This window comes from Parasteatoda tepidariorum, chromosome 8 (genome assembly GCF_043381705.1).
Source record: "Parasteatoda tepidariorum isolate YZ-2023 chromosome 8, CAS_Ptep_4.0, whole genome shotgun sequence".
Lineage (NCBI taxonomy): Eukaryota > Metazoa > Arthropoda > Arachnida > Araneae > Theridiidae > Parasteatoda > Parasteatoda tepidariorum.
This window is the reverse complement of record NC_092211.1, coordinates 43541916-43566069: the sequence shown is the minus strand read 5'-3', so window position 1 is coordinate 43566069 and position 24154 is coordinate 43541916. Positions and strand designations below refer to the sequence as shown.

General features: G+C 32.8%; 1 protein-coding gene across 2 annotated transcripts in view; it reads left to right on the top strand.

The window, feature by feature from the left end:
• Nucleotides 1-23583, top strand: part of LOC107451933 (insulin receptor substrate 1) — a 94709-nt gene extending 71126 nt beyond the window's left edge. Inside the window, exons 2-8 of one of the 2 annotated variants that reach the window (XM_016068177.3) lie at nt 901-1198; nt 5041-5223; nt 12105-12342; nt 16179-16381; nt 18907-19166; nt 21511-21757; nt 23214-23583. In XM_016068177.3, the coding sequence (XP_015923663.1) occupies nt 901-1198; nt 5041-5223; nt 12105-12342; nt 16179-16381; nt 18907-19166; nt 21511-21757; nt 23214-23239 (1455 nt within the window). In that variant the 3' untranslated portion in view covers nt 23240-23583. Of the gene's footprint in view, nt 1-900; nt 1199-5040; nt 5224-12104; nt 12343-16178; nt 16382-18906; nt 19167-21510; nt 21786-23213 lie in introns of both variants that reach the window. The other variant, XM_016068176.3, reaches the window with a different exon arrangement.
• The last annotated feature ends 571 nt before the right edge of the window (nt 23584-24154 follow it).

The following is a 24154-nucleotide window of genomic DNA, read 5'->3' as shown; positions in this document are numbered from 1 at the left end:
GAAAATTGCAACACCATGAAGGAATCGTCATAATTGAATGAAATTTACTACACGGTTGAGTGGTAGTAGTACAAATAAATGATTAAACTTTCAAAGCAAAAAAACAATAACAAGAGATCAAAACCAGTATTTTGTGTAGCTACCACGCACCGCAATAAGCGCTGTTACACGACGTGGTATGGAGTCAAGCAAATTTTGAATGTGTGTCTGAGGAAGAACATTCCATATAGTTCGTATGCGTACCCAAAGTTCGTCTGCAGAAGCAACAGGACGAGGATCACGAGCGAGCACCGACCAACGAAATGACACACATGTTCAATCAATGACGTATCAGGGGAATACGCAGGCCAAGGAAGAAGATATACCTGCCGCAATGCAAGGAAGGATTCAACAGTCCTAGCAATATGAGGGCGGGCATTGCTTGTTGAAATACAGCGCCTAGCAAGGCTTGAAGGAAGGGAACAGCTTGGGGCTGTAAAACTTCACTGATGTACCGGTTGTTGTTCAGATTACCCACATTTCGTAGCAATTGAGATCGTCCATGATATGCTATGGCACCCCAGACCATAACTCCGGGTGTTTGTCCACTGTGGTGTTCGATAATGCACTCTGGAAGGTGGCGTTCACAGCCATAGCGCCAGACACGAATGCGGCCATTATGGTACCACAAATTAAAGCGGGATTCGTCAGAAAACACGATATGTTGCCAATCAGCACGCTAGTCCTTATGCTGATTGGCCCATTGTAGCCGCTGGCGGCTATGGTTTAGCGTGAGGGTGATCCTGAATAAAGGAGTCCCTGCGTGCAGTCCACGCTGCAGCATATTCCAATTAACAATTTTATTGCCCTTTATCTGAAAAAATTTCGTTTTTCATGAATTAATTCCGTTTTTTTTTTCAGGCCTGGCACAAGCGATACTTCGTACTAAGAGACGAAACACAGGATCGAAGTCCCTGTTTGGAGATGTACGAGAAAGATGAGTTATTCACAGCCCCTCTGGGCATTGCAGGACCAAAATTGATCCTTGACCTGGGGCAGTGCGTCCATATCGGTTTCACTTCCGACTCCTCCAGATTTCCTTATGCTTTGGTCATCGTTTGCCAAGGGAGGTCACCTCTTATCTTAGCAGCAGAAGATGAATTAAGTGCGAGATCTTGGTTGCTGGCCTTAGGTCTCATAACTCATAAGGGAAACTCTAGTAAGACCATAATAAATTTACAAACGCTCTGAATTGCATAATTGAAATAATACTGCCTTTAACTTGCATTTATAACACTTTATTTTAATCAAATTGTTTTAAATTGGAATACTTGTTGATTTAAATGAATGTAAGTTGCAGACATTGTATTATTTTAATTTAAATTTAAAAGAAACTTTTATTAAAATAGTTAAAATTCAAGAAATCAAAAATATTATAAAATAATTATAATTCAAGAAATCAAAAATATTATGAAACAGTTATAATTATAGACTGGTATAACGAGATATATAGTTATTTTGCGTTCATAGTTCATGGATAAAAGCAAAACAACTGTAGCTAGTTAACCACAACAGTTTTGAAACCTTTCAAAAAAATGCAACATCAAATAATAGTTCAAAATGACAATGACTAGCGTAGCGTATATTAAAGTAATCGTATACTATTATAAGGTTAATAGATTGATTTTTTAAATGAATGTGTTGAAAAGTGCTTTTCTTTTAATCTAAATCTTAATAGTCGATTTCGAACTAGACTAGAGATGGCTTATCAAATCGACTGAATTAATTTAAACTAAATTCCGAATGTTTACAAATATTTTTCACAAAAGAAGTTCGTAAAATTGTTCAATTTTATTGCATAGCATGCTTAAAATGTCTCCATTTTATTCCTCTTAATTTATTCAAAAAATAACAATAATATAATTTTTCTTTTAACTCTGAGCAAGAGAAAATAAAAATCTCTTGCAAAATTATCTGCAGTATAAAACATAATAAAACAACAAGAGAAAAATTATTTAAATTCTTTCCATGGATATATAAAATGCAGTCAGAAAAGTAGTGACGTTTCAAAAGTAATAAAATATAAAAAAAATATTAACTGAATTCTCAATAATGTCGGAAAAAATGTTGTTCAGCATTATATTTCTTACTAAAAATATATTTTTAAGAATCTCACTAAGAGAAACCATGACAATATGGCTTAGGGAAAAAATTCTAAAATGAGTTGCGAATTGAGCAATTCTTATTCAAAAAATGAAATTTCTTGTTATAATAAGTAAATTAGCTCGTTAAACTATAAAAGCTTTGTTAGGTTTTTCATTTCTTTCTTTCACGTGCAATATATTGTACAGAAACTAAACCTTGAAACAGCAGTATAACTTTTGAAAATATGATTTGATTTTCGATCGCTAAGTCGCAGTACCAATTGTTCAAGAACTTGACTTAAGGAATGTTAAATGCACTGTTCGCCATTAAAATTGATAAGCAGAGAAGATGGCACGCCATACACGTGAAGACGAATAAAGCATAGAGTTACATGCAAGTAATTTGCTGTTCAGCATATTCATTCAAAGCTAGAAACAGTAGCGTGCTTATAGTATGCTTATGGAACAGAAACGTGAGAATAATTCCTTATACTTCAGTTTGAATTTAAATGCTATTTTTGACTTAAAAGAAAATATGATGCCTCGTGAACGAAGAAGAAATGCTAACCAGCACGCGCCTGACCTAGATGGAGATTATGTTATAGCTTACTGGAGTTGTAAATTAATGGGGTTTATTGTGCCACGAGCCTAAGTCTTCGGAGATCCCTAATCTGTCCACGGATTATAATATTAATAAGTACGGGACAGTCATGTGGAACAACGTTCTAGATTTCAGTGAGCCTAACCACCACTTCTAAATGCCGAGAAAGCAGACATCTTATCCACTTGCTACAAAAATCACACAACCACATCATGAATCTTCAGACGAGAGATGATGTTGTTTGTTAGAGAAAAAGCTTTTTGTAGAACAGATTAGCGATATTTGCAGCAATATGAACTGTTATTAATTTTGAATCATAAAGTGTAAATTATTTTTTTTTAGTAATGATTCCATACTTAAAGGGATAAAAATTTAAATCTGCCAAGAAAAAGCGCGTTTAGTTAGAGAATGTAAGTCTGTTTTCATGACTTTAAACAAACTCCTGCTTGTGAAAATTGCAACACCATGAAGGAATCGTCATAATTGAATGAAATTTACTACACGGTTGAGTGGTAGTAGTACAAATAAATGATTAAACTTTCAAAGCAAAAAAACAATAACAAGAGATCAAAACCAGTATTTTGTGTAGCTACCACGCACCGCAATAAGCGCTGTTACACGACGTGGTATGGAGTCAAGCAAATTTTGAATGTGTGTCTGAGGAAGAACATTCCATATAGTTCGTATGCGTACCCAAAGTTCGTCTGCAGAAGCAACAGGACGAGGATCACGAGCGAGCACCGACCAACGAAATGACACACATGTTCAATCAATGACGTATCAGGGGAATACGCAGGCCAAGGAAGAAGATATACCTGCCGCAATGCAAGGAAGGATTCAACAGTCCTAGCAATATGAGGGCGGGCATTGCTTGTTGAAATACAGCGCCTAGCAAGGCTTGAAGGAAGGGAACAGCTTGGGGCTGTAAAACTTCACTGATGTACCGGTTGTTGTTCAGATTACCCACATTTCGTAGCAATTGAGATCGTCCATGATATGCTATGGCACCCCAGACCATAACTCCGGGTGTTTGTCCACTGTGGTGTTCGATAATGCACTCTGGAAGGTGGCGTTCACAGCCATAGCGCCAGACACGAATGCGGCCATTATGGTACCACAAATTAAAGCGGGATTCGTCAGAAAACACGATATGTTGCCAATCAGCACGCTAGTCCTTATGCTGATTGGCCCATTGTAGCCGCTGGCGGCTATGGTTTAGCGTGAGGGTGATCCTGAATAAAGGAGTCCCTGCGTGCAGTCCACGCTGCAGCTGACGTCCACGAATTGATGATGCACATAATGAAACACCTGTAGCTATGGACCACTGTGCTGCCAGTTGTCTAAAGGGAACCGTACGGTCTGTCAGCGCCATGCGGACCAGGTGTCTATCATCGCGAGCTGACGTGACATTTCGGGGTCCACTCCCGGATTTCCGAGTTGTCTGACACTCGTCCGTCCACTGCTTCCAAACGCGCATCACTGTGCTGCTGTTACGCTGCACACGAGCGGCTACTGCACGATGAGACAATCCAGCTTAACGAAGGCCGATGATTCTCCCCCTTTCAAATTCCGTAAGTTGTTGAAATCTTGCTCTCTTTCGTCAAAGAGGCATAAGTAACGTCTGAGCTAACGTTTACCACTAGCAGATAACCACCGATAACCATACACGCCTCGCTACAGCCGTCTATTTATTCGGATTCATCCACCGTTCAGAGGGAGCGGCTCAGCATACGCATGCGCTACGGGTCTGAAATTCTAATCATTTGCATATTATGCTCTACTTTACATTTCCTGAAAATTTCAGCTCACTCGCGTAAGTCCTTCATAGTGTTGCAATTTTCACAAATATGAGTTTACGATCGGCACTAATTAATTAGTATATATAAGAATCTCACGAAACATTTAGGCATTGCATCTAAATAGTTCAGACGTTATTTATTTTGTTCTGTATTTTAGTTTGAGCGTAGTAAATGAGCAATACAAATTAGCAAAAAAATATATTATTTTTTCACGAATTTGCATTTTTTGTCAAAAATCGAATATGTTTAATCAGAGAGAGTACGCTTATGCGTCTGATTTCTTGAGTTTAAATATGACATTCACTAATTAATTAACATATTAAAGTGCCACATGCATCCTTAGAGCGCTGTATCTTAATGGTTCAGATGTTATTAAGGTGGTTCCGTTTCTTATTCTGTCACGGTATGTAATAAAGCAGGATTGCAAATTTGCTAGAAAATGTAATTACAGTACTATAATCTTGTCCTGAATTGTTATAATGCTGATAAAATTGAAATTGAGTGATGTCCTCTTTAGCTCAGTGCCAGAAAACATCCTTCATTCCACCACCTTCACTCTTACTGGAGAGACGAACTCATAGGAACAAAGCTGCCTACAGAGATACCTGTTCCTTACCTCAGGAGTCATCAGCCCCGTTATCAGTGGAGAGTACTGCGGCTACTCTTCTGCCTGAAGAATATAACGACAATGATATGGACTGTAAGAAACATTCTATTTAAATTATTTGTTTATTTCTCATTTTTTAAAGTCAATGATTTTATTTCATCAGCTGTTTTCCCCCCATAATAAATGCATTTTATGGTTTCTGATCAGAACAACGCCATGTTAAGTAATTATTCTAATTATTAGGGAGATTTCGCAAATTTACGTTAGTTTCTGTACACTCCCGCACGTAAGATCTCAAGTAATTGCGCAAGTGCTCTTTTTGAAGGCATGTGCCAATTCTGGTGAAATGCGCACGCGCCCATGAAAAAATATCGAACTTATGTCGTAAGCGATTTTGCGAAAACCCATAAGTTAAAAAAGCTAACTTAGTGGAATATCACTTTAACTTTGATCAAAAAACCAAAACAAAGATTTACAATGGATGGAGACAAATTTTTTTAAAGCTGTGGCATATGATTCAAGATGCTTCTAAACGTAAAACTTTGGATCTGTGAGCAGAAAAACTTCGTAGATTATTGAATTGATGAATTTAGCGATAAAGAATGCAACTTATTACTATTATTATTAATAATAATTATACCTACAAAAATGTTATTGAACTTCCATTGATTTTAGAACCTATTTAAACTAAATTTTGTACTTAAAATGAATATAATTTATAATTATGAAACAGCAAAAAGATATTTAGTTTCTTTGGGCGTTAGTGCAATTGGATAAACATAATGTTGAACAGAAACCAATAAAATTATTTTTTATTGAAAAAACAAATAGTTGTAAGATCAGAAGATTCATTTCTAAATATCATCAATACATATCATCAAATTCATTTTCTATGTCCATGTTTTTAGTTCAAAGGTAGGCTTAAATAGAAAACAAAATTTAACAGCTATGCACAGCGTGTTTTAAGCTTTTTTTTGTAGCGCAAATTACGCCAACATAACGTAAGGATAAATATCATCCTGAATAAACGCGAGCATGTTCAGTTGCTTCAATCTTACGTATGGGAGAATACGGAAGCTAGCGTAAATAAACGCAAGCATGTTCAGTTGCTTCAATCTTACTTACGGGAGAGTACGGAAGCTAGCGTAAATAAACGCAAGCATGTTCAGTTGTTTCAATCTTACTTACGGGAGAGTAAGGAAGCTAGCGTAAATAAACTCAAGCATGTTCAGTTGCTTCAATCTTACTCACGGGGGAATACGGAAGCTAGCGTAAATAAACGCAAGCATGTTCAGTTGCTTCAATCTTACTTACGGGAGAGTACGGAAGCTAGCGTAAATAAACGCAAGCATGTTCAGTTGCTTCAATCTTACTCACGGGAGAGTACGGAAGCTAGCGTAAATAAACTCAAGCATGTTCAGTTGCTTCAATCTTACTCACGGGAGAGTAAGGAAGCTCGCGTAAATAAACGCAAGCATGTTCAGTTGCTTCAATCTTACCTACGGGAGAGTAAGGAAGCTAGCGTAAATAAACGCAAGCATGTTCTGTTGCTTCAATCTTACTTACGGGAGAGTAAGGAAGCTCGCGTAAATAAACGCAAGCATGTTCAGTTGCTTCAATCTTACTTACGGGAGAGTACGGAAGCTAACGTAGAAGTGCGAAATCTCCCTATTATTTGACATTCTTGAATATTCAGACAGTAGCTTTTTCTAGAATAGGTTTAACATGTACAAATGATGAAAAAATGAAATATGTTTAAAGAAATTCAGAAATTCTGAAATTTATTATTCAAAAACATGTTTCTCAAAATTTAGTAATTAAAACAACAATTGAAATGAAAAATAAATTTTCCTTTCTTTTTTTTTAAAAAAAAAGTCTATAAAATATGTTAAATAAGAGTGAGAAGTCAAAAATAATGCAGACTCTTTCTCAAAAGTAATTAGCGCAAGGAAGGATCAGTGTTGAACTAAATTCTTCTTAGCGAATACAAACCGTTAAAACACACCAATTCTTAATCAATGGGACTCACTAAATTCATAAAAATGGGATATGTAAATAGACTTCATATGGCATGCTTGTAAATAGTTTCTTAACAATATAAATATTATAATAAATTTACGAAAATTATTTATGCAACATAATTGTTTAAATGAAAGAAAGAAAAAAAATGTTTTGCATCACTTGTAGAAATTTTGAAAACTTAAACAAAGTAAATATTCCTTCTACATTGAATAAAGTAACGTTTTATTGTTCCAAATTGTTTCTCTTTAAACTCAATTTTTATTCGGAATAAAGTTTAGATCGGCTTTTATTTTAGGTATAAAAAAGAGTTTCTTTTCTTACGTCAAAGCTCTAGGTAATCCGGGAGTTAAGTTTTATCCCTATACGCCAATATAGTGATCGTAGGTGAATCCATATATTGGAAGGAAGGTAAGCATTTATCTGGACAGGGACGTGTTTTTCTCTGCGTATACTGCCATATCATTAAAAGAAACTCGTTTTTTGGTTTTCAGGGGCTTAGTATAACTAGTTAATTTCAGTAAATTTTCACAAGAAAATTATTATTTTCTTTTATTTACAAATATATATAAAAGTCTAATAGATGGCGTAGCTAATTTCCAATGTTGTCGATGCACTTTAATTGGCCCGAAATTCACATGGTAGGATCTAGTTTCCTCACATTAATTTCTATATTTTTTAGTTTTCATCAGCATAAAACTAATACAAAAATATAAAAGCATTGTTTTCCTGTAAGATATTTTTGTATCCGAAATTTAAAGGTATTTGCCTGTAATATTTATATTTCTTGGGTAATAGTTGACATTCTGGAGTCCCTCTCATTTTTAGTAAATTGCAATTAAACAAATATGTATGTTAATAAGACAAGAAAAAATCACGAAAACAAAAGAAAGACAAAAGTTGCGGTAACCCGAAGCTGACGTCATTGAAAGCAAAGACTGCTAAGTATATCATGGTAACCAGAATTGGAATTTCAGCAAAACTGAACGAAAATTATCGCCAAACCAAGGATGCCCCAATTCTACATCAGAGCCATTTCTTATTTTACTTCGAAATTATTACTTTTCTGTATTTGATATTTTTCTGAATTAAAAGTTTAAAACTTAAAGAGTTGTTTTTTGTTATAATAACGTACTTCTGGGATATTACCTTTTAAGCAACATTTTTAATATTAACTAACTTGAATCGAAGTCTAAACTTATTATCTTTGAAATTAATATTTTAAATCTAGCTCTCCGTTAAATGTTTTAGAACTTAATGATCAGCTTTATGCGCAATCACTTTTAATATTTCAGCCTGTTTGGTCGGCTAAAAATTTGAATTAAAGATGTAACTCACCAAATTTGATAAAACAATATATATTTAATTTTAAATGTTATATAAAAAAATGATTACCAAGCGAAATCATTTATGTGCCCAAAAAGATCTTCCGAGTTACAATGGCGTTTATTTATAAAGTTCCCCATTCTTAGTTGCTATTTCTAAAGTATGTATAAATGAAGAGTTTGGCACAAGATTCTGACCCAGATGTCCTAGTCTCCTCGAAGTCCAATGCTATATATATATATAAGNATATATATATATATATACCTGTTGCTCATATTTTGGATTAGACAAGTCCAAAGAGCTTTTTTTTTCCTCTACAATCAACTTTTAAATAAAATATATTTTGTTCAATTTTAGATTTTGAAATTTAAAAATACATTGCTTGCAATTAAATTAAAATTTGCGCACTAAGCAAATCATTCATGATTTGATCCTTATTATTGTATTAAATATTAAAAATTCGCAATAAATTGTTAAAGAAATTGCATTGTATTTTCTCAATAAAAACGTATTTTGTAACTACTTAGAAGCATATTTGTGTTTGCTAATTTCAGAGATTTGAGGATAAAGGCAAAATGTGAAATTAACATTATAGGCGTTGCTAATCCTCAAAACTTTTAATCATCAAAACATGGTGGCCTGTTATAGACTCCATGTTTTGATGATTAACAATTATAATCCATTGGAAAAAGACATGGGAAAGAAAAAATGTTTACAGCAAGATTACTCGTATTTGTGCTCAAATTTTGAAAATAAAATAACATTTGAATTAAATAATTAAACTACCCTTGCACCTCATGTGCATACTACGTGGATACCGGTAAAGGATAATCCAATAATTATATCAAAAGTTATTCAGAATATTTTTTACTGGGCACACTATGCAATAAAAATTATCTTCACAACCTTCAGCTTAAAACTTTGTTACAAAATTTAAGCATAAATTCTTACTTAGGTAAGAAGTAATTACATACTTCACTATTATAAAAAACAATTTCCGATATTCTAGATACACACATGTACTTGAAATCAATAAACTGCCTTAGTTTAAAAAAATAGAAGAACGAAAAGAAAGTAAAGTTAGTTAAGGAACAAAGTATAAAAGCAAATGGATACTTTAAACTAATTTACGATAGAAATGCAGGATATCTAATGAAATCGGATGTTTTAATAAGATTCAAGTCACGAATGTTAGAATCTCTTAGCAAAGATAGTTTCAGACGTAGCAGATAATAAAAAATTAAAGGGAATGAAAACAGGGCGTAGTGCTTATTTTAGCAGAGCATACATTTGAATTCTTCATTTGCTCCATTCTCAATTTTTTTCATTCTCTTTCGTCCTTATTAGAAAAAATCTGTGTTTTTTTTTTATTCGAAAAAAAAGTTTGGAAAGAACTATTTTGACTGGTAATCCCATGTCTAGTCTTTTAATTATTCTAATCTGGTTAGTAGTTCTCAAAGAGATAACTGAAGCGAAAGCAATAATCTCTGCCTGAGCTGAATTTTGGTTGTAGCATATTAGAAATTATTTTTAGTTATGCTATTTTTCGCATAAGTTAAGGAAATATATTAAAATCAACAGTATTTGTAAATATCGTAAATATTAGAAATTATAAACATTTTTGATTTTAAATATATTCACAAATATATTCTAAAAAACTCTGGACTGTAAATTTCAAAGGAGACTACCAATAAATTTGGACCATCAAGGAATTAACAGAAAAAAAGTTGTTTGCTGATTTTCAAAATCAATTTTTTTCGTTGGTTAATAAATCTCAATAGCAATACAGTTTGGTGCAGGAAGCCAATAATTATCAATTTTTGAAACCAAATATTTTTACGGCATCATTGTTTTGAAGAATTAGCGCATATTAGCGCATATTATTTGAAGAATTAGCGCATATATCTTTCGTTCGGTCGAAAAGTCTTCTGAAAACCAAATATTTGGCAATCCAATTACTGCAATAATTTCTGTAAAATTCTTGAATAACTCAAATTAAATAAATGCTACTGTAAAAGTTATTTTACGGTAAAAATAAGTTTTATGGTAAAAGGGATTTTACGGATAATGCATCCAAAGTACTGGTATTTTTTTACTGGAATTTAATCCGGAATTTTTTACAGCGTAGTGCAAGGCTCATGTTCCTAACCCTTATGCAAGGCTGCTGCATTCCTAAGAAATTCTCCCGCGCGAGAAACAATACATGCTAGAAATAGGCAAGATGCGGTCCTTTGCAAGGTAAAGCAAGAGAAAACATTCAAACAATTGTATGTTTAGATATATGTAACGCTTAAAAAAAATGATAGAATATTTAAACTCTTACACTCTTTTTGGTTCATGCAGTGAATGTTCAGCCCGGCACACATTCCGATGGTGAACCAGTTCCTCCCATGTGTTGTTCTATTAAAGAACTGTATTTTTAGAAATATGTAACGTTAAAGAAACCGTGATAGAATATTTATACTCTTACACTGATTTTGGTTCATGCTGTGAATGTCCAACTGAGCACACATTCCGATGGTGAAGCAGCTCCTCCTTTGTGTTCCATAGCTATTTTCATCCAGTCTCCATCACATAAGCAGGGATGCCCCTTGTAAATATTTTTGTTGTCATTTGGCGTGCATAAACTTGTGAATGACAAAGTTTAAGTGAGGATAATATCTTAAGTATTAATTTTTGAAGGTCGAAGTTTATGATCCTCCAGAGCGGGGACAGCTTTGACGGACCTTTATAAAAACAATTCTATAGAACGTACCGTTGATGTGTGTGCGTGCCAGGTGACCTAAGATATACATATCGTACATTTTTAATACTAGAAGTGACGCTGGGGTTGTTTTGATCCTTAATTGTTTTGATCTTTAAATCTTTGGAAGACAGACTTTAGTTTCGAAGCTTATATTGAGTCGGTGAATATTTCCTGCAATAGTTAGAACAGCTTGCTTGCGCAGTTTTAAACGATTTTTTCTCAAATTTCAAAGAAAATGTTTTTTTTAATTAATTTTAAAGTGTTCCAAAAAATTTATTCAGTTTAATGGAACATTTTAAACATTATAGTAAAAAAAGACAAAAACTAAATTAGCTTTTTTATGAAAAATGTTCATATTTCCATAAATATTTAAGTCAGACTTACGAAATTTTGCTTTATTATTGCATATAATAACCAAACTAATAACCACAAGTTACAAATCTGTTGCTACATTTTTGGGCATAGGGAGTTCAAAAGCATTATTTTCCGTTTGTTATTTATTGTTGGCCCCTCAAACCTCGAAAAGCTTTTAACTTCCTTGATATGTACGAATAATCGCATGATCTAAACACTTTTGAAGTTATAAAATATTTTGTTAGGTATTTCTGGAGAAATATGAAAAAATTGTATTAGTATAGAAGTGTTTTCATTATTTCGTCCACCCCCTGTAATTATAGATAATCTTGAATACATAAATTCTCAGTACTCGTTAGTTATGTATGAATTTAAGCTTATTTTTCCATCCAATAATCAGCAAGTTACGTCTTAAAACGAATTTTTTTCCGGTTAGATTTAAGACTTTTTTTCGTGATTCCATTTCTTTTAAAGCAGATTATTTGTATGATTTCAGAATGGAGATAATATGTATCATTTGTTTCTGTAGTGTCTTTTGCTCGGGAAATCTTCCACGTTTCAGTCAATCCAACAGAGGACTCTCAACGTCTTGGCATGAGTGGCGACTTACAGCTGGCGATATTCAGTCATGGAGTTGGACTAGCGAAACCTGGTATGGCCTCGTGTTTTGTTGTATGGCCAGTTGCTTACATTCGGCAATATCTTCACGAGTCGACAGGGTCAACGGGAAGAACTAAAACCACGATTGTGTCTTTAGAAGTAGGAAGGTATCTCTTTTGCTTTGACATATTTTACAATAAATTAAAAACAATGATAAATATATTATTAAAAATTGCAATGAGATAGATAATCATTTTTTCGTAGCACATTGCTGGAAACATTTATTTTTTGAAATTTTGCACTGCTTCTTCTTACATAAATTTTCAAAACTTAATACACTTTACCCAATACGAGCAAGCACAATAATTACTTGAAAAAATGATCCTGAGAGATAGCTGCAATGAGGGAAAATAAATTTTAAAAGCAGTTAAAGTTTTTTTTAAATTTCCAATGAGCTGCACAATCAGTCTTCCCGATGAGCAGACCTAGTGCGTTCTCAAGAAGTGGTATCCACTCTTTCAGGACCACCACAATGGGTGAGATACCGTTGGCCAAGTTAACTTGGACGCCTAGTTTCTGCCACACTAGATGGCAGCACCGAGACTCTATTTGGATGCTAAAGTGCAAAGCAATTAAAGTTGAAGTAATAGTATTGGTATAGTTACCAATCATTAAAGATCATTAAAGCAATTAAAGTAGAAGTAATAGTATTGGTATAGTTACGTCACAGTACACTTGACTAACGGGCTGTTAATGACCATCACAATTTTGATCTTCTGCTGAGAGGATGGATTTCCTACCTTGGTATTCCAACGACGAGTACTTTACAGTAGTGCCTGACTTCGAGTACGAAACAAACTTAACAAGAGCAAACAACACCCACCCTCGGTACTTTTGCAAGCTTATCAAAATGTTCACCCATCTGCTAACTGATAGCTGCCAGTGATACTTGGCTTTAATGATCTACTGGTAGTCTTACAATCAGTTCACTGTTCTTGGACTATTCTTGATATTTGGCTTCAATGATCTACTGGTGGTCTTACAATCAGCCCACTGTGGGACCTTTTCCTTGTTAATTAATTCTACAGTTTATTATTTTCACAGTTACAGTTTAGTATTTATTATTTTATTCTACAGTTATTATTTTCAATTCAAATGATCTCTGTAATTAAAGAATTGTCCTAAATTAAATCTAAACAACATATAATTCACAGCCTTCTTTTATATAGTTTTTTTTAATTTGCTTGATAAGAAAATTTTGTTTTAACAAGCGACGGATTTCAAATTATTTAATTCAAAAAAAAAATCCCAGCTGGAATATTTTATCTTAGCTATTTTTAAATAAAGAGCCATTTATTTCTGTGTTCTCTAATTCATAATCCCAAGTTCAAATCTATATCTAATGTCTGTATCAATAATTATTAGGGAAATCTCTTTACCTGCACACTATCGCTCACCAAATCTTAGCCCTCTCTTTCTATAATACGTATTTTTTTTTTGCTTTAGAATACTTTTAGAATGTGCCTGTTAACAAACGTCTTACTTTCCCTGCCAAGCGTTTTCTGTGAAGTAATGTGATACCTGCTGTTAGATATCTGCTGATTGTCAATCTACAAGGTTACTCTCCAATGAATTTAAAACAACAGTAAAAATATTTTTTTATAACTCATTCTACGAAATTCAAGCACTCATATTCTCAGAAGATTAAAATTGACTTCCAAAGCAATCAGTTTAATGGAAGACCGCAAATAATTCTAGCTGCGATATAGAATTTCGTTTTACAATTTCAAGTATGTTATTTTTTGTTTTCATATTTCTTTTTCTGATGTGTTTATTTATATCTTCCTTCGTAATTTAAAATTTTACGAAATCATGAGGGATTAGAAGTGTCATATCTGAAACCATTCTATTAAAATGTTTGTTATTTTATTTGAAACTATCGAAAATATGTTATTTACAATTGCAACACAATCTTTAAGCCATTGCCTCATCAATATATCTATATGGTATAAAAGAGAAAAAAAATGACCGAGTGAGAGTTGAGAACCAAATAATAGTTGAGAAGTAAAGAGTCAAGCACGTACTAAGTAGTTAAATCAACAGTGACAGGGGACAAGTTTGAACAAGATTATCGAACAGGTAGGAGGAGGTTTCGAAAGAACCTAGGGCTCAAATTATTAAATTAGAACAGATTTCTAAATGTCAGGAAACAGTGGGATACTAGAAAAATCAGTCTTGTGACGTAGATACTGGGAACACTCAGACCTGTGATTAGATTTCAAACTATGTAAACTGATGAAAGATCAGTTAGTGTCCTGATTTAGGAAATAATTTCCGTACTCCTTAAGCCAAAGTTTAAAAATAGTTGAATTCCAACCCCCCTTTTTCTAAGTCCAAATAATGCATCGCAACAGAGAGGAAACATGTCTTACAAATTTGACAAAAAGTTAATGGGAAATATCACTGTTAAAAGTGACTCTTCTGTTATTTAAAGTTGGAGTTGGCAGCACTGCTATAACTGAAACCCGTGCTACATTTTTGCAGTTAGATTTGAAAGTTTTTATTTTACCAGACTCTGTTTAAAAAAAACAGTGCAATGGTTGTTTCTTTCTCAATTTTAGGTATTTGGGCAACGAAATTAACTACCCAATTTTTTCCTGGAACTTTTTACGCTTGCAAAACTATCCATAGCAACGTCAAAAGAATCCCAGTGTTTTAAATTGTGACTGGTGTACATTAAATATGTCGGGGCCCAAAGTCCTTAAAGTTTCCAAAACAAATCAATACCTCTAGGGGTACCGGTCGAATAGTTCTCTTGTCTTTTGTATTGGGTTCAAAATTACAAGGCTAAGGAGTTAAACATTGGTAGCCGTAAACTCAAATTTGGATCAGATGTTCAACGACGGTTATTAAATAAAAAGTCAATTGAGAGATTGCCACAAGTGGCTAGATTTAGTAATTCTATGTAATTATTGGACAAACAACTGTGATTTTAATAGAAAATTCACATTTTCGTGAGTAGCACATACGCATTTTATATGGTGTTTACCAACGCATAAAATATTAACAGGTACAGCAAACCTCAGATCTGTCAATTTTTATGTTTGAATGTATTTGCTTTGATACTTGATATGCTTCCATCATGGTGCACATTTGGCTTTGTTGACTTTCTGTCCGTTTTCTTTGACAATCATGCACTCAGCTCAACCAGAAGTTTGGTAAAAAAGTTTATCAGATGAGTAGAAATTTGTTACAAGTTTTTTTTGTTTCCTCAGAAACTTAGTTACTAGGCTATTTCTTTTGTTTTTATAGTAAGGTTACAGAGTATGCATAGAGCAGTACAACGTTTGCTTGGAGATACATGTAATGCACGATTTGCGTTTCTAATAGCTTTCCTCAATGCCTAAGGAATATTATTAAAAGAATATCCTTCCTAAATTAATACTGCTTGTATCAGTGTCTTTTTATTTTTCCTTTGTCTTCTTTTTTTTCAATTTATCTATTTCTTTGTTAAGTTTCTTTTAAAAAAAATACTTCTGTCATCATAAATTTTTGTTTTGTATTCTTTATCCTTCTTCTTACAAATATCTTTTTTTTTGGAATATTCTAGTTCTAGTTCTATTCTCTCATTCTTTCTGCTATTGCTTTCCATGTACATTTGCATTGATTACTCACTTAAAAAACTTGTAACTATAAACTAAATACACTAAACACAATCTATGACATAAAAGTCAACATCAATATATGATTTTTAATGATAGGATATTCAATCTGAGATAACCAACTCAATATCTATGCATGATTTTCATTGATAGAACATTAAATCTAAAATATTCAATATCAATATGAATTCAATTTAAATTTGTTTGAATCCAATGGCAGTTAATCAATCGCATCAAAAAATAGGACAAATATGATTTTTAAGTGCAAAAATTAAGCTTATTTTAAAATTTTGTCTCTGAAGTGTTTTCAAAATTTATCTTAATTGCATTGTTTCCTGCAGGAGATCCATAACGGGAGAAGGTGTTTTCCAATTTCGAACTCAGAAAGGAACGGAAATCATTCGAGAGTTAAAAGGAATTGTAGAGCTTTGGTCAGCGAGAAAGGCAGTTCTTTCCATACAGCAAAGTTCAGCAAAACACAGCTTCTTCAAGACATCCCCTACAAAGATTACTCACTCTAAAGGACGTTCTTGGAATTTCATTGGTAATAATTTTTTTCAAACAGATTGATTTCTTTTTAACAGATATTTCTTCCTTCATAATAACTTACAAGACCAGAAAATATATATTTTGAACTAATTTTAGAGTAATTTTTCTCGAACAAGTAGGTCATGATCCTGGTAGCAGATTTCATATAGTTAATCTGTAATACAATCTTCATAAATTCAAATTTGCCTGCGACTCCTGGTGAAGTCAGTCAATGATTATTATTTTAAAATACAATTTAGTTTAGTAAATTAAATAAAATCTTTATGTTTAGAATTCGTTTGAATTTTATACAGTCAAATATAAGTTTTGCCTAAAAATAAGGAAAAAAATATTTATTTATAATAAAATCTGAAAAGGTAAAAAAAACTGTATTTATAAAATTAATTAACAAGCAGATTATAATTACAATATAAAATATATATATTTTTAATTTTAGAGTAAGGACTTACCAGAATTTTATTTTACGATATTCTGATTTGCTCGTTTTTAAATGTAATTCATTATGTTTAGCATTACCGCACCACCACAGGTAATTTTTAAGACAAATAAACAACAATTATAAAAATAAGCATTAAGCTTCTTTTGAAGGTAACAGATTTTTTAAAGGAAAAGTATTCCTTAATTTTCATACATAAAGATAGAACAACTGTTTTCTTTCTCATTTTGTCTTTAATTTTTATTTACTCTCAGTTTTTTCTGCTACAATTTTTTTTCTTCATTTACCCTTTTTTTTTTAAAACTCTGAGGTGGGTAATCATCTGCAAATGCTGTTTTGTTACGTTAATTTTCAGATACCAATTTGCAGATAATAATCTGTGGATGCAATATGCTGTCATTCTGGAGAGTTTCGGATACCAGGTGCATGTCGTATATTTTTCAAAAAGAGATTTATTGACGACATCAATTTCGATATAGACGATATCTGTTGTATCAGTTTTCAAAATAATTTCTTCGAGCACGCTCTTACAACATACAAAATCATTTCGTGTACGCCTCCTCGGAGGCCTTGAACTCCACTCCTCATAACTCTTTCTGTATCGTAATCACATAAACTTAATCGAGCGACTTCCATTTCATGGCCAACGCCATCATTCATAAAACGAGTCTTTCTGAATCTAGGGGCTCCAAAATCACACAGACGCGATCTGAATAGGTGACTCTTGCATCACATCTCGTATTAGTAAGTGTACATAGTCAGTTAGCACATGTACTATCAGAATAGGTGAGCCTGGGGAGGCTTTTCTTTCGCATTCTGCCGGTTTTGAAGCTGTTGTCAGTACCGATTAGGTAACTTAATTCTATCAAAACAAAAAAACAGAAAGTAGTCATCCGGGGCATCAGTTTGACGATCTAGACAGCCTGAGGCAGTTATACTACCTTGTACGTTGTTGGAATTTGAGGAAAAATACAGACGTGTGACTAGGAATATGGTGTGGCGCAGAGTGACGATCGTGACACAGCCGATTGGTTAGGGCGACGTCTTTTCCCTAAGAGCGATCCTCTTTCCTATCCTTAAAGAATATCCACTAGGTAAACACTATTTAAGATCCTGGGTTCAATCCTCGGGTCAGTCAAGGTTGACTGAGACTTTCATTCCTTCAGTGAGTCGATAAATGAGTACAAACATGTTTGGGAACTAAACACACTGGGGTTTCTGCTTTCGGCTGACCACCTAACCGAAACATCTGCTCTTGCACTCCAGAGCCCAAGGTCAAGAAAACTGAGATAGGCACAGTAAGCCTTGTCTCTCTATTGGCTGTCGCACCACTGAGTTTAGTTTCGACGGTGTTGAAGGTCAATCCTTGAGGTAAGAACTCAGTGGAACACGCACTTATCACCAAAAGATAAAAGTGTGTGTTCCACAGAGTTTTTACCTCAGCATTGTTTTCACATTGAATTTAAAGTCGACTTTGAGTGCTGTCAATCCATCTTTTAGCCATACCCAAATATCATTGCTGTAATCTTTTTCAAGTTTAGTTCAGTTCTTAATCGCCCGATGTTGATCATGAGTATTGTGCTTGCATTACTTCGTTAGAGTTGTATTTAATCATATATTCCGTCACGTCACCACTGGTCTAAGTAGATATAGCTATGATATTAATAATGATAAATTTGTAAAGACAAAATATGACAGGCATCATTTTAATTATTCTCGAATTGTGGCGTAAATGGTATTATGGGTTGCAGAAACATAAACTCTATATAGAATTGTATTTCTTCATTAATATGTTTATATAAAACAAAATCAAGAGGCTATTTTGAAAATGTCAATTTTCACAAAGGAAAAAAATTGATAATAAAGTAAACTTTTAATTTTTAAATGAAAAAAAAATATCATCCCTTTTTGGCATGATTACCCCGTTAGCATAAGCAAATTTACAAAACTTTAAAAACTAAATGGCCATTTAGTGAATAATTACAGTTTATCGACATAAATTCCTTGCTTAGATCTATTTCTTATACACACAATTATTGAAAATATTGCTTTCTAAAATATGCTTTCTAAAATATTTTTTTCAGGTCGCTCTGCTCCATGCACTCCTAGTCTTGCATTTCCGCACACCTGGCACCAAAGGAGATCCAGTCCTGGCCCCAGCAAAAAATCAGCGCCAGATATAACGCGAACAAGCAATACATATGAAATTGGGAAATCACCCAAACATTCAGAATCTGCGGATGCAGAACATCCTATAAACTACATTGTTCCTTGTTTCGAAGGATCACCGCCGTCCGAAAAGACGAATCAGTCAAAAAGTCCATGTGTGTCAAATAAAAAATCGGTAATGACTCTATTTACTCTTTAAAAAATACACTGGTGAATAAAATTAAAGGATAATTTGCAGACTTTGTCGATTATCTCTAGAACTATAGTATCGATTTTAATGAAATTTGATGTGTACATACATTGATACAATACAAAACAAATAATTATTCAATAATTGCAATATACGCTCATGATCGTACGTAACACTCGTTGTAGTCGAAAGGTATGAAACAGCGGTTGCAGAACAAACAAAAAAAATGGGTTAATGGTGCGTATGGTCCCCTCTTACATATACACGGGCCTTGCAGTGTGATTTCATACTTGAAATAAGGCAGTTTATCATTTCCTGTGGCAATTGGCGTGGATTGTCCTGTGGCAATTTCATACCTTCCGACTCCAACGAGTGCTACGCACGATCATGCGTGCGTGTTACAATTGTTGAATGATTATTTGTTTTGTATTGTATCAATGTATGTACATATAAAATTTCATTAGAATCGGTCCTGTTGTTCTAGAGATAATCGAGCAAGTCAGCAAATTCTCTTAATTTCTTACACCACTGTACATTGATATTTCTATACGATAATGAAGAATTCATAAATCCCCCTGAAAAGAATTAGGGGTGATTGACAAAACATTCGGAAATTAGGAATTCAAAAAAGTCGTATGAATTTTAGTTTTCTTTCCTTTTTTTTCTCGAAGGATCGTCACCGAATTAGCTTTCGTACTATCTATGGTAGTATGCAAAAAGCAACAATTATTTGTGTGCAAATGCAGTTTAACTTTGCATTTATTAAAGAAGGATAATTTTGCGCAAAAATTCGAACTTTGAAAATCATCCATCTTAAAATAATACACCTGTTCTCAGAAGAAAGCCACGAAAAGAGTTGCGGTTTTCAAAATCAAATGCTTTAAAAATTATTTAAAAAATTAACTCTTAAGGTGATTGTGTGAAATTGTAAATTGTATTAGACAAACATGCATTTATATCTAATGCGTTTTATGCTTTCCTGCGTAAGTAGTTTAAACAGATTCTGGGATGATTCTATTTTCTTTTTTTCTATTTTTTTAACAGCTATGTGCATTTTCAAAAACAGTTTCAAAACCTACTAGTGAAGCAACAAAAAAATTTAAATAAATACAGTTTTTTAAATATAAAATTGTGATTAAAATGTATTTTATAAAATATAAAATGAGGTTAATGAAGTAATGAAGAATGATAAAAATCATGTTTAACTATCACGGAAAAAAATATATTGCTGCTCTAACTATTCGCAGTTATTTGCTTATTAAGCATATTTGCTTTTTAAGCTTATTTTCCTGAATATAATACTTTATAAATTTCTAGATCGCTCTGAGAAGTTCAAATTTGCTGCAGCCTAATTAAGATTCTGAATTGAACCATATTATAGGAGGAAATAAAACATTTTTGATTTCATTAAGCGATAAAAAGCCAGTCTCAATTGAAAACATAATTTAATTTTGCATCTAATTTAATGTTGAGCAAATTTGCACCGTACTAAGTGTCAATATACCTATAATATGGTTGATATTTGATCGATTTATCTGAGAGTGTAAGGATGATCAATTTAAATCGTTTTTTCATTTGAAAGACTAAATATAAAAAAGCTATGTAAGCTCTAAAGAGTGCCTGATTGAAGCAACAGAGTTTTTGGTGACTCTGGTGGAACGACTTTCTACCAGTAGAAGCGCTTTATCTTGCAAGTGGGGAATGATGTGAATAACTAAAAGCTCGTGCCGCCGCCATCTTCTTATTGTTGATGGACACGTAGCACTAAACGATGTCTCATCTCTTCAATATATACTAAAAAATATCATTTATTTAATGCGAATTTTTATACTGAATTTTTTTTTGTTTAGTATATGTCAGACGCATCATTCGAATTCGCTGTAGATTAAATTAATATTCCTTTAGACCAATAGAATGCATTTTAAAATCTTCTGAATAGGAAAACATGTTTCTTGCTAACCTTGTACTCTGTAAAAATTGTAGATCAAATTAGAGTAGAAAGTACTGGCATCCTGAGTATTGTAACTAGTAAATATTTTTCGTAAAACTCATTTTTATAGTAAAAGTTTATACTGTAATTTTTATATCAATATTTATTTAAATTTAATATCTCAGTGATTTTACAGTAAATAACACAGTATAAAAATTGCGGCTAATTAGATTTTTAGAATTTCGGATCAAATTACGGTAAAAAAAGTACCGGCTCTTAAAATGCCAGTACTTTTTACAGTTATATGATCTGGAATTTTTTCAGTAGTATACGCACTTAATTTTTAGTAATGATAAATTATTAAGCAATGAGTTTTTATGAAGTATTTCCTACCCTCAGGTAACAGCAGATGTGGGCAAAGATGGCTGCGTCAGAACAAAGCACACAAGAATAATGGGTGCCTGTTCCATTCCGGAAGTTCAATCTGTTCGAATGGACGCATGTTCGGGAGAGAGTAGTGACGAATGTTGTTATGTGGAGGTGGACCCCACCGATGCTCCTCAGCCACCTCCAAGTCCTCTTATGGGCACTCCCATGCCAAGTCCTGCCAAAATTGGAATTTCAACCTGTAGTCATGAGCCCGAAGGTAAAGAGGACCAAAACGTCCATCAGAGGTGTGTCGTTGTTTAGAGACACTCGGAAGGTTAACATTTAGTTAACGTAGATAGTGATTATAATAATGTCGATTTTCAACATTAGAATCCGCATAAATTGAAATTAAAAAGTTTGATCCACGTAGAAAGCTTACGGTTATTGTTGTGATAATGAATTCAACAATAAAAACCGTGTAAATTCAAATTCAGATAATTCCCTCAGCGAAGAATCCGTGTGAATAACTATAAAAAAAAAACATTGTCTTTGTAAAAAGTTTGCACCTAATCAATGCAGTAGTAATGAGCTCAGTTAAATTCAAGAAAACTCGAGTTAAAAAAGTAATCAGCGGAAAATCCGTTTGAATACAAATGAAAAAAACGTAATCCTTGTATAGAGTTTGCATCCAATTAATGCTGTTATGATGAATTCAGCAATAAAATCCGTATAAGTTCGAAATGAAAAATTCCATCAGCGTAGAATCCGCTTGAATACAAATGAAAAAAAAATTAATCCTTGTATAGAGTTTGCATCCAATTAATGCTGTTATGATTAATTCAGCAATAAAATCCGTATAAGTTCGAAATGAAAAATTCCATCAGCGTAGAATCCGTTTGAATACAAATGAAAAAAAATTAATCCTTGTATAGAGTTTGCATCCAATTAATGCTGTTATGATGAATTCAACAATAAAATCCGTATAAGTTCGAAATGAAAAATTCCATCAGCGTAGAATCCGTTTGAATACAAATAAAAAAACGTAATCCTTGTAGGAAGTCTCCATCATTTAAATAATGATGAATTCAAATATAAAATCCATATAAATTCGAATTTGAAAATTCGTAGGAATACAAATTAACCAAATTCGTCCAGCGTAAAAAGTTTAAAGACTTTTACAGCTGTATTAACGAAATATTTTCTGATTTCAGGCAATATAATCGGCGAAAATGCAAAGCGAATCGATTTTTACGGAAAGGTTAGGTTCAGTTAATGTTGCGATAGTGAAAATGAATACTGTATATCAAGAATAGAGCTGTTTAAGTTGCATTTTATAACGAAATTAATTTAGTGTATTTATATCCAGTTAATGATAAAAACATGATTACATGCATTGAATTTTAGTCGACAGAATGAGTGCACATTTTTAAAGCTAAAACTAAACATTTGTATATGTGATTGTTGCAATTTATTATAGTCTTACAGTATTTTTAAAAGTTGTAAAAATTGGATTTTATTGTAAAGTAAAACAAAATAGTTAGATACATTCAAAAATTTATATTTTAATTACTCTTTAAAATATGAGAAGATAAATGAAAATTTTTTTCGATAACAATTATTCATTTTTTTTACTTATTGTCTTTTTTGTCTAAACTTATACAACATTCTATTACCTTATTCGTTTTTACTTTTTTGCATTAAGCATTTATAACTTATGTGCAATACTTTTCTAGGTTACCTTGAGGTCATACCGACATAGTGAGTGAGAAAATGAAGACACTTTTGTTCGATTAAAAAAACTGATTCGTTCTTGAAGTGAGGTGCTTGCATTGTAAAAGAAAACAAACTGATGTTTTCACGTTCATTTCGTTAAATTATTTTTGTTTACACTAATAGCTTTGAAAAAGAAGCTCATTGTAAAATTTCAACTATCACAAAGAGAGAATCTTTGTCAATTTATTTAATTTTTATATCATCGTTGTACTTACAAGTATATAGAAGTCGAATTTCTTTTATGCGTGATAATGATACAATATGTATTATATATATTCATATATTGTTTGGATTTCAGTCATATGAATAAAATTCTAATCATGTTTCAAATGACTCTGTCACTTTATTGCGTTAAAACATTCACCAAATACACCAAAAAAAGATGGTCTTCAACATCACTTGAAGAAAATACGTGAAAAAAGCAACGCATGGTTTGCGTTTGTTCCTTTGCTAGTAATATTTTCCCATAAAATTTAGAAATGGCTTAAAAACGTTTGCCAACAGATAGTAGTGCTAACTAGAAAAATATATGAATGTTTTCTGTTGCATATTATACAATACCAACTAAAATATTTACACAGTCCTTTACTAATTTTGTTGTAAAATTGCAAATCATTTTTGCTGCAGTAGTTGGTTATTTTGAAAACAGTGTTTCTCATTTAGCAGCGCTGTATGCTAATAAGGTTTGTAAGGTTGCGGGGTTTAAATGCATACTGGAGTTAAGTAGTATGCATGTTTGAGAAAATTTTACTTTAAATTTCTAATAAAGGGAGGTGCACTTAATGAAATATTCTCTTTTATCCATCAAATTTAAATCTTCATTGCAAATCAAAAAAATTTTACAGTTAATTAGAAAAATATATACAAATATAAAAATAAGAGATTAAAACTTTTCTGACGA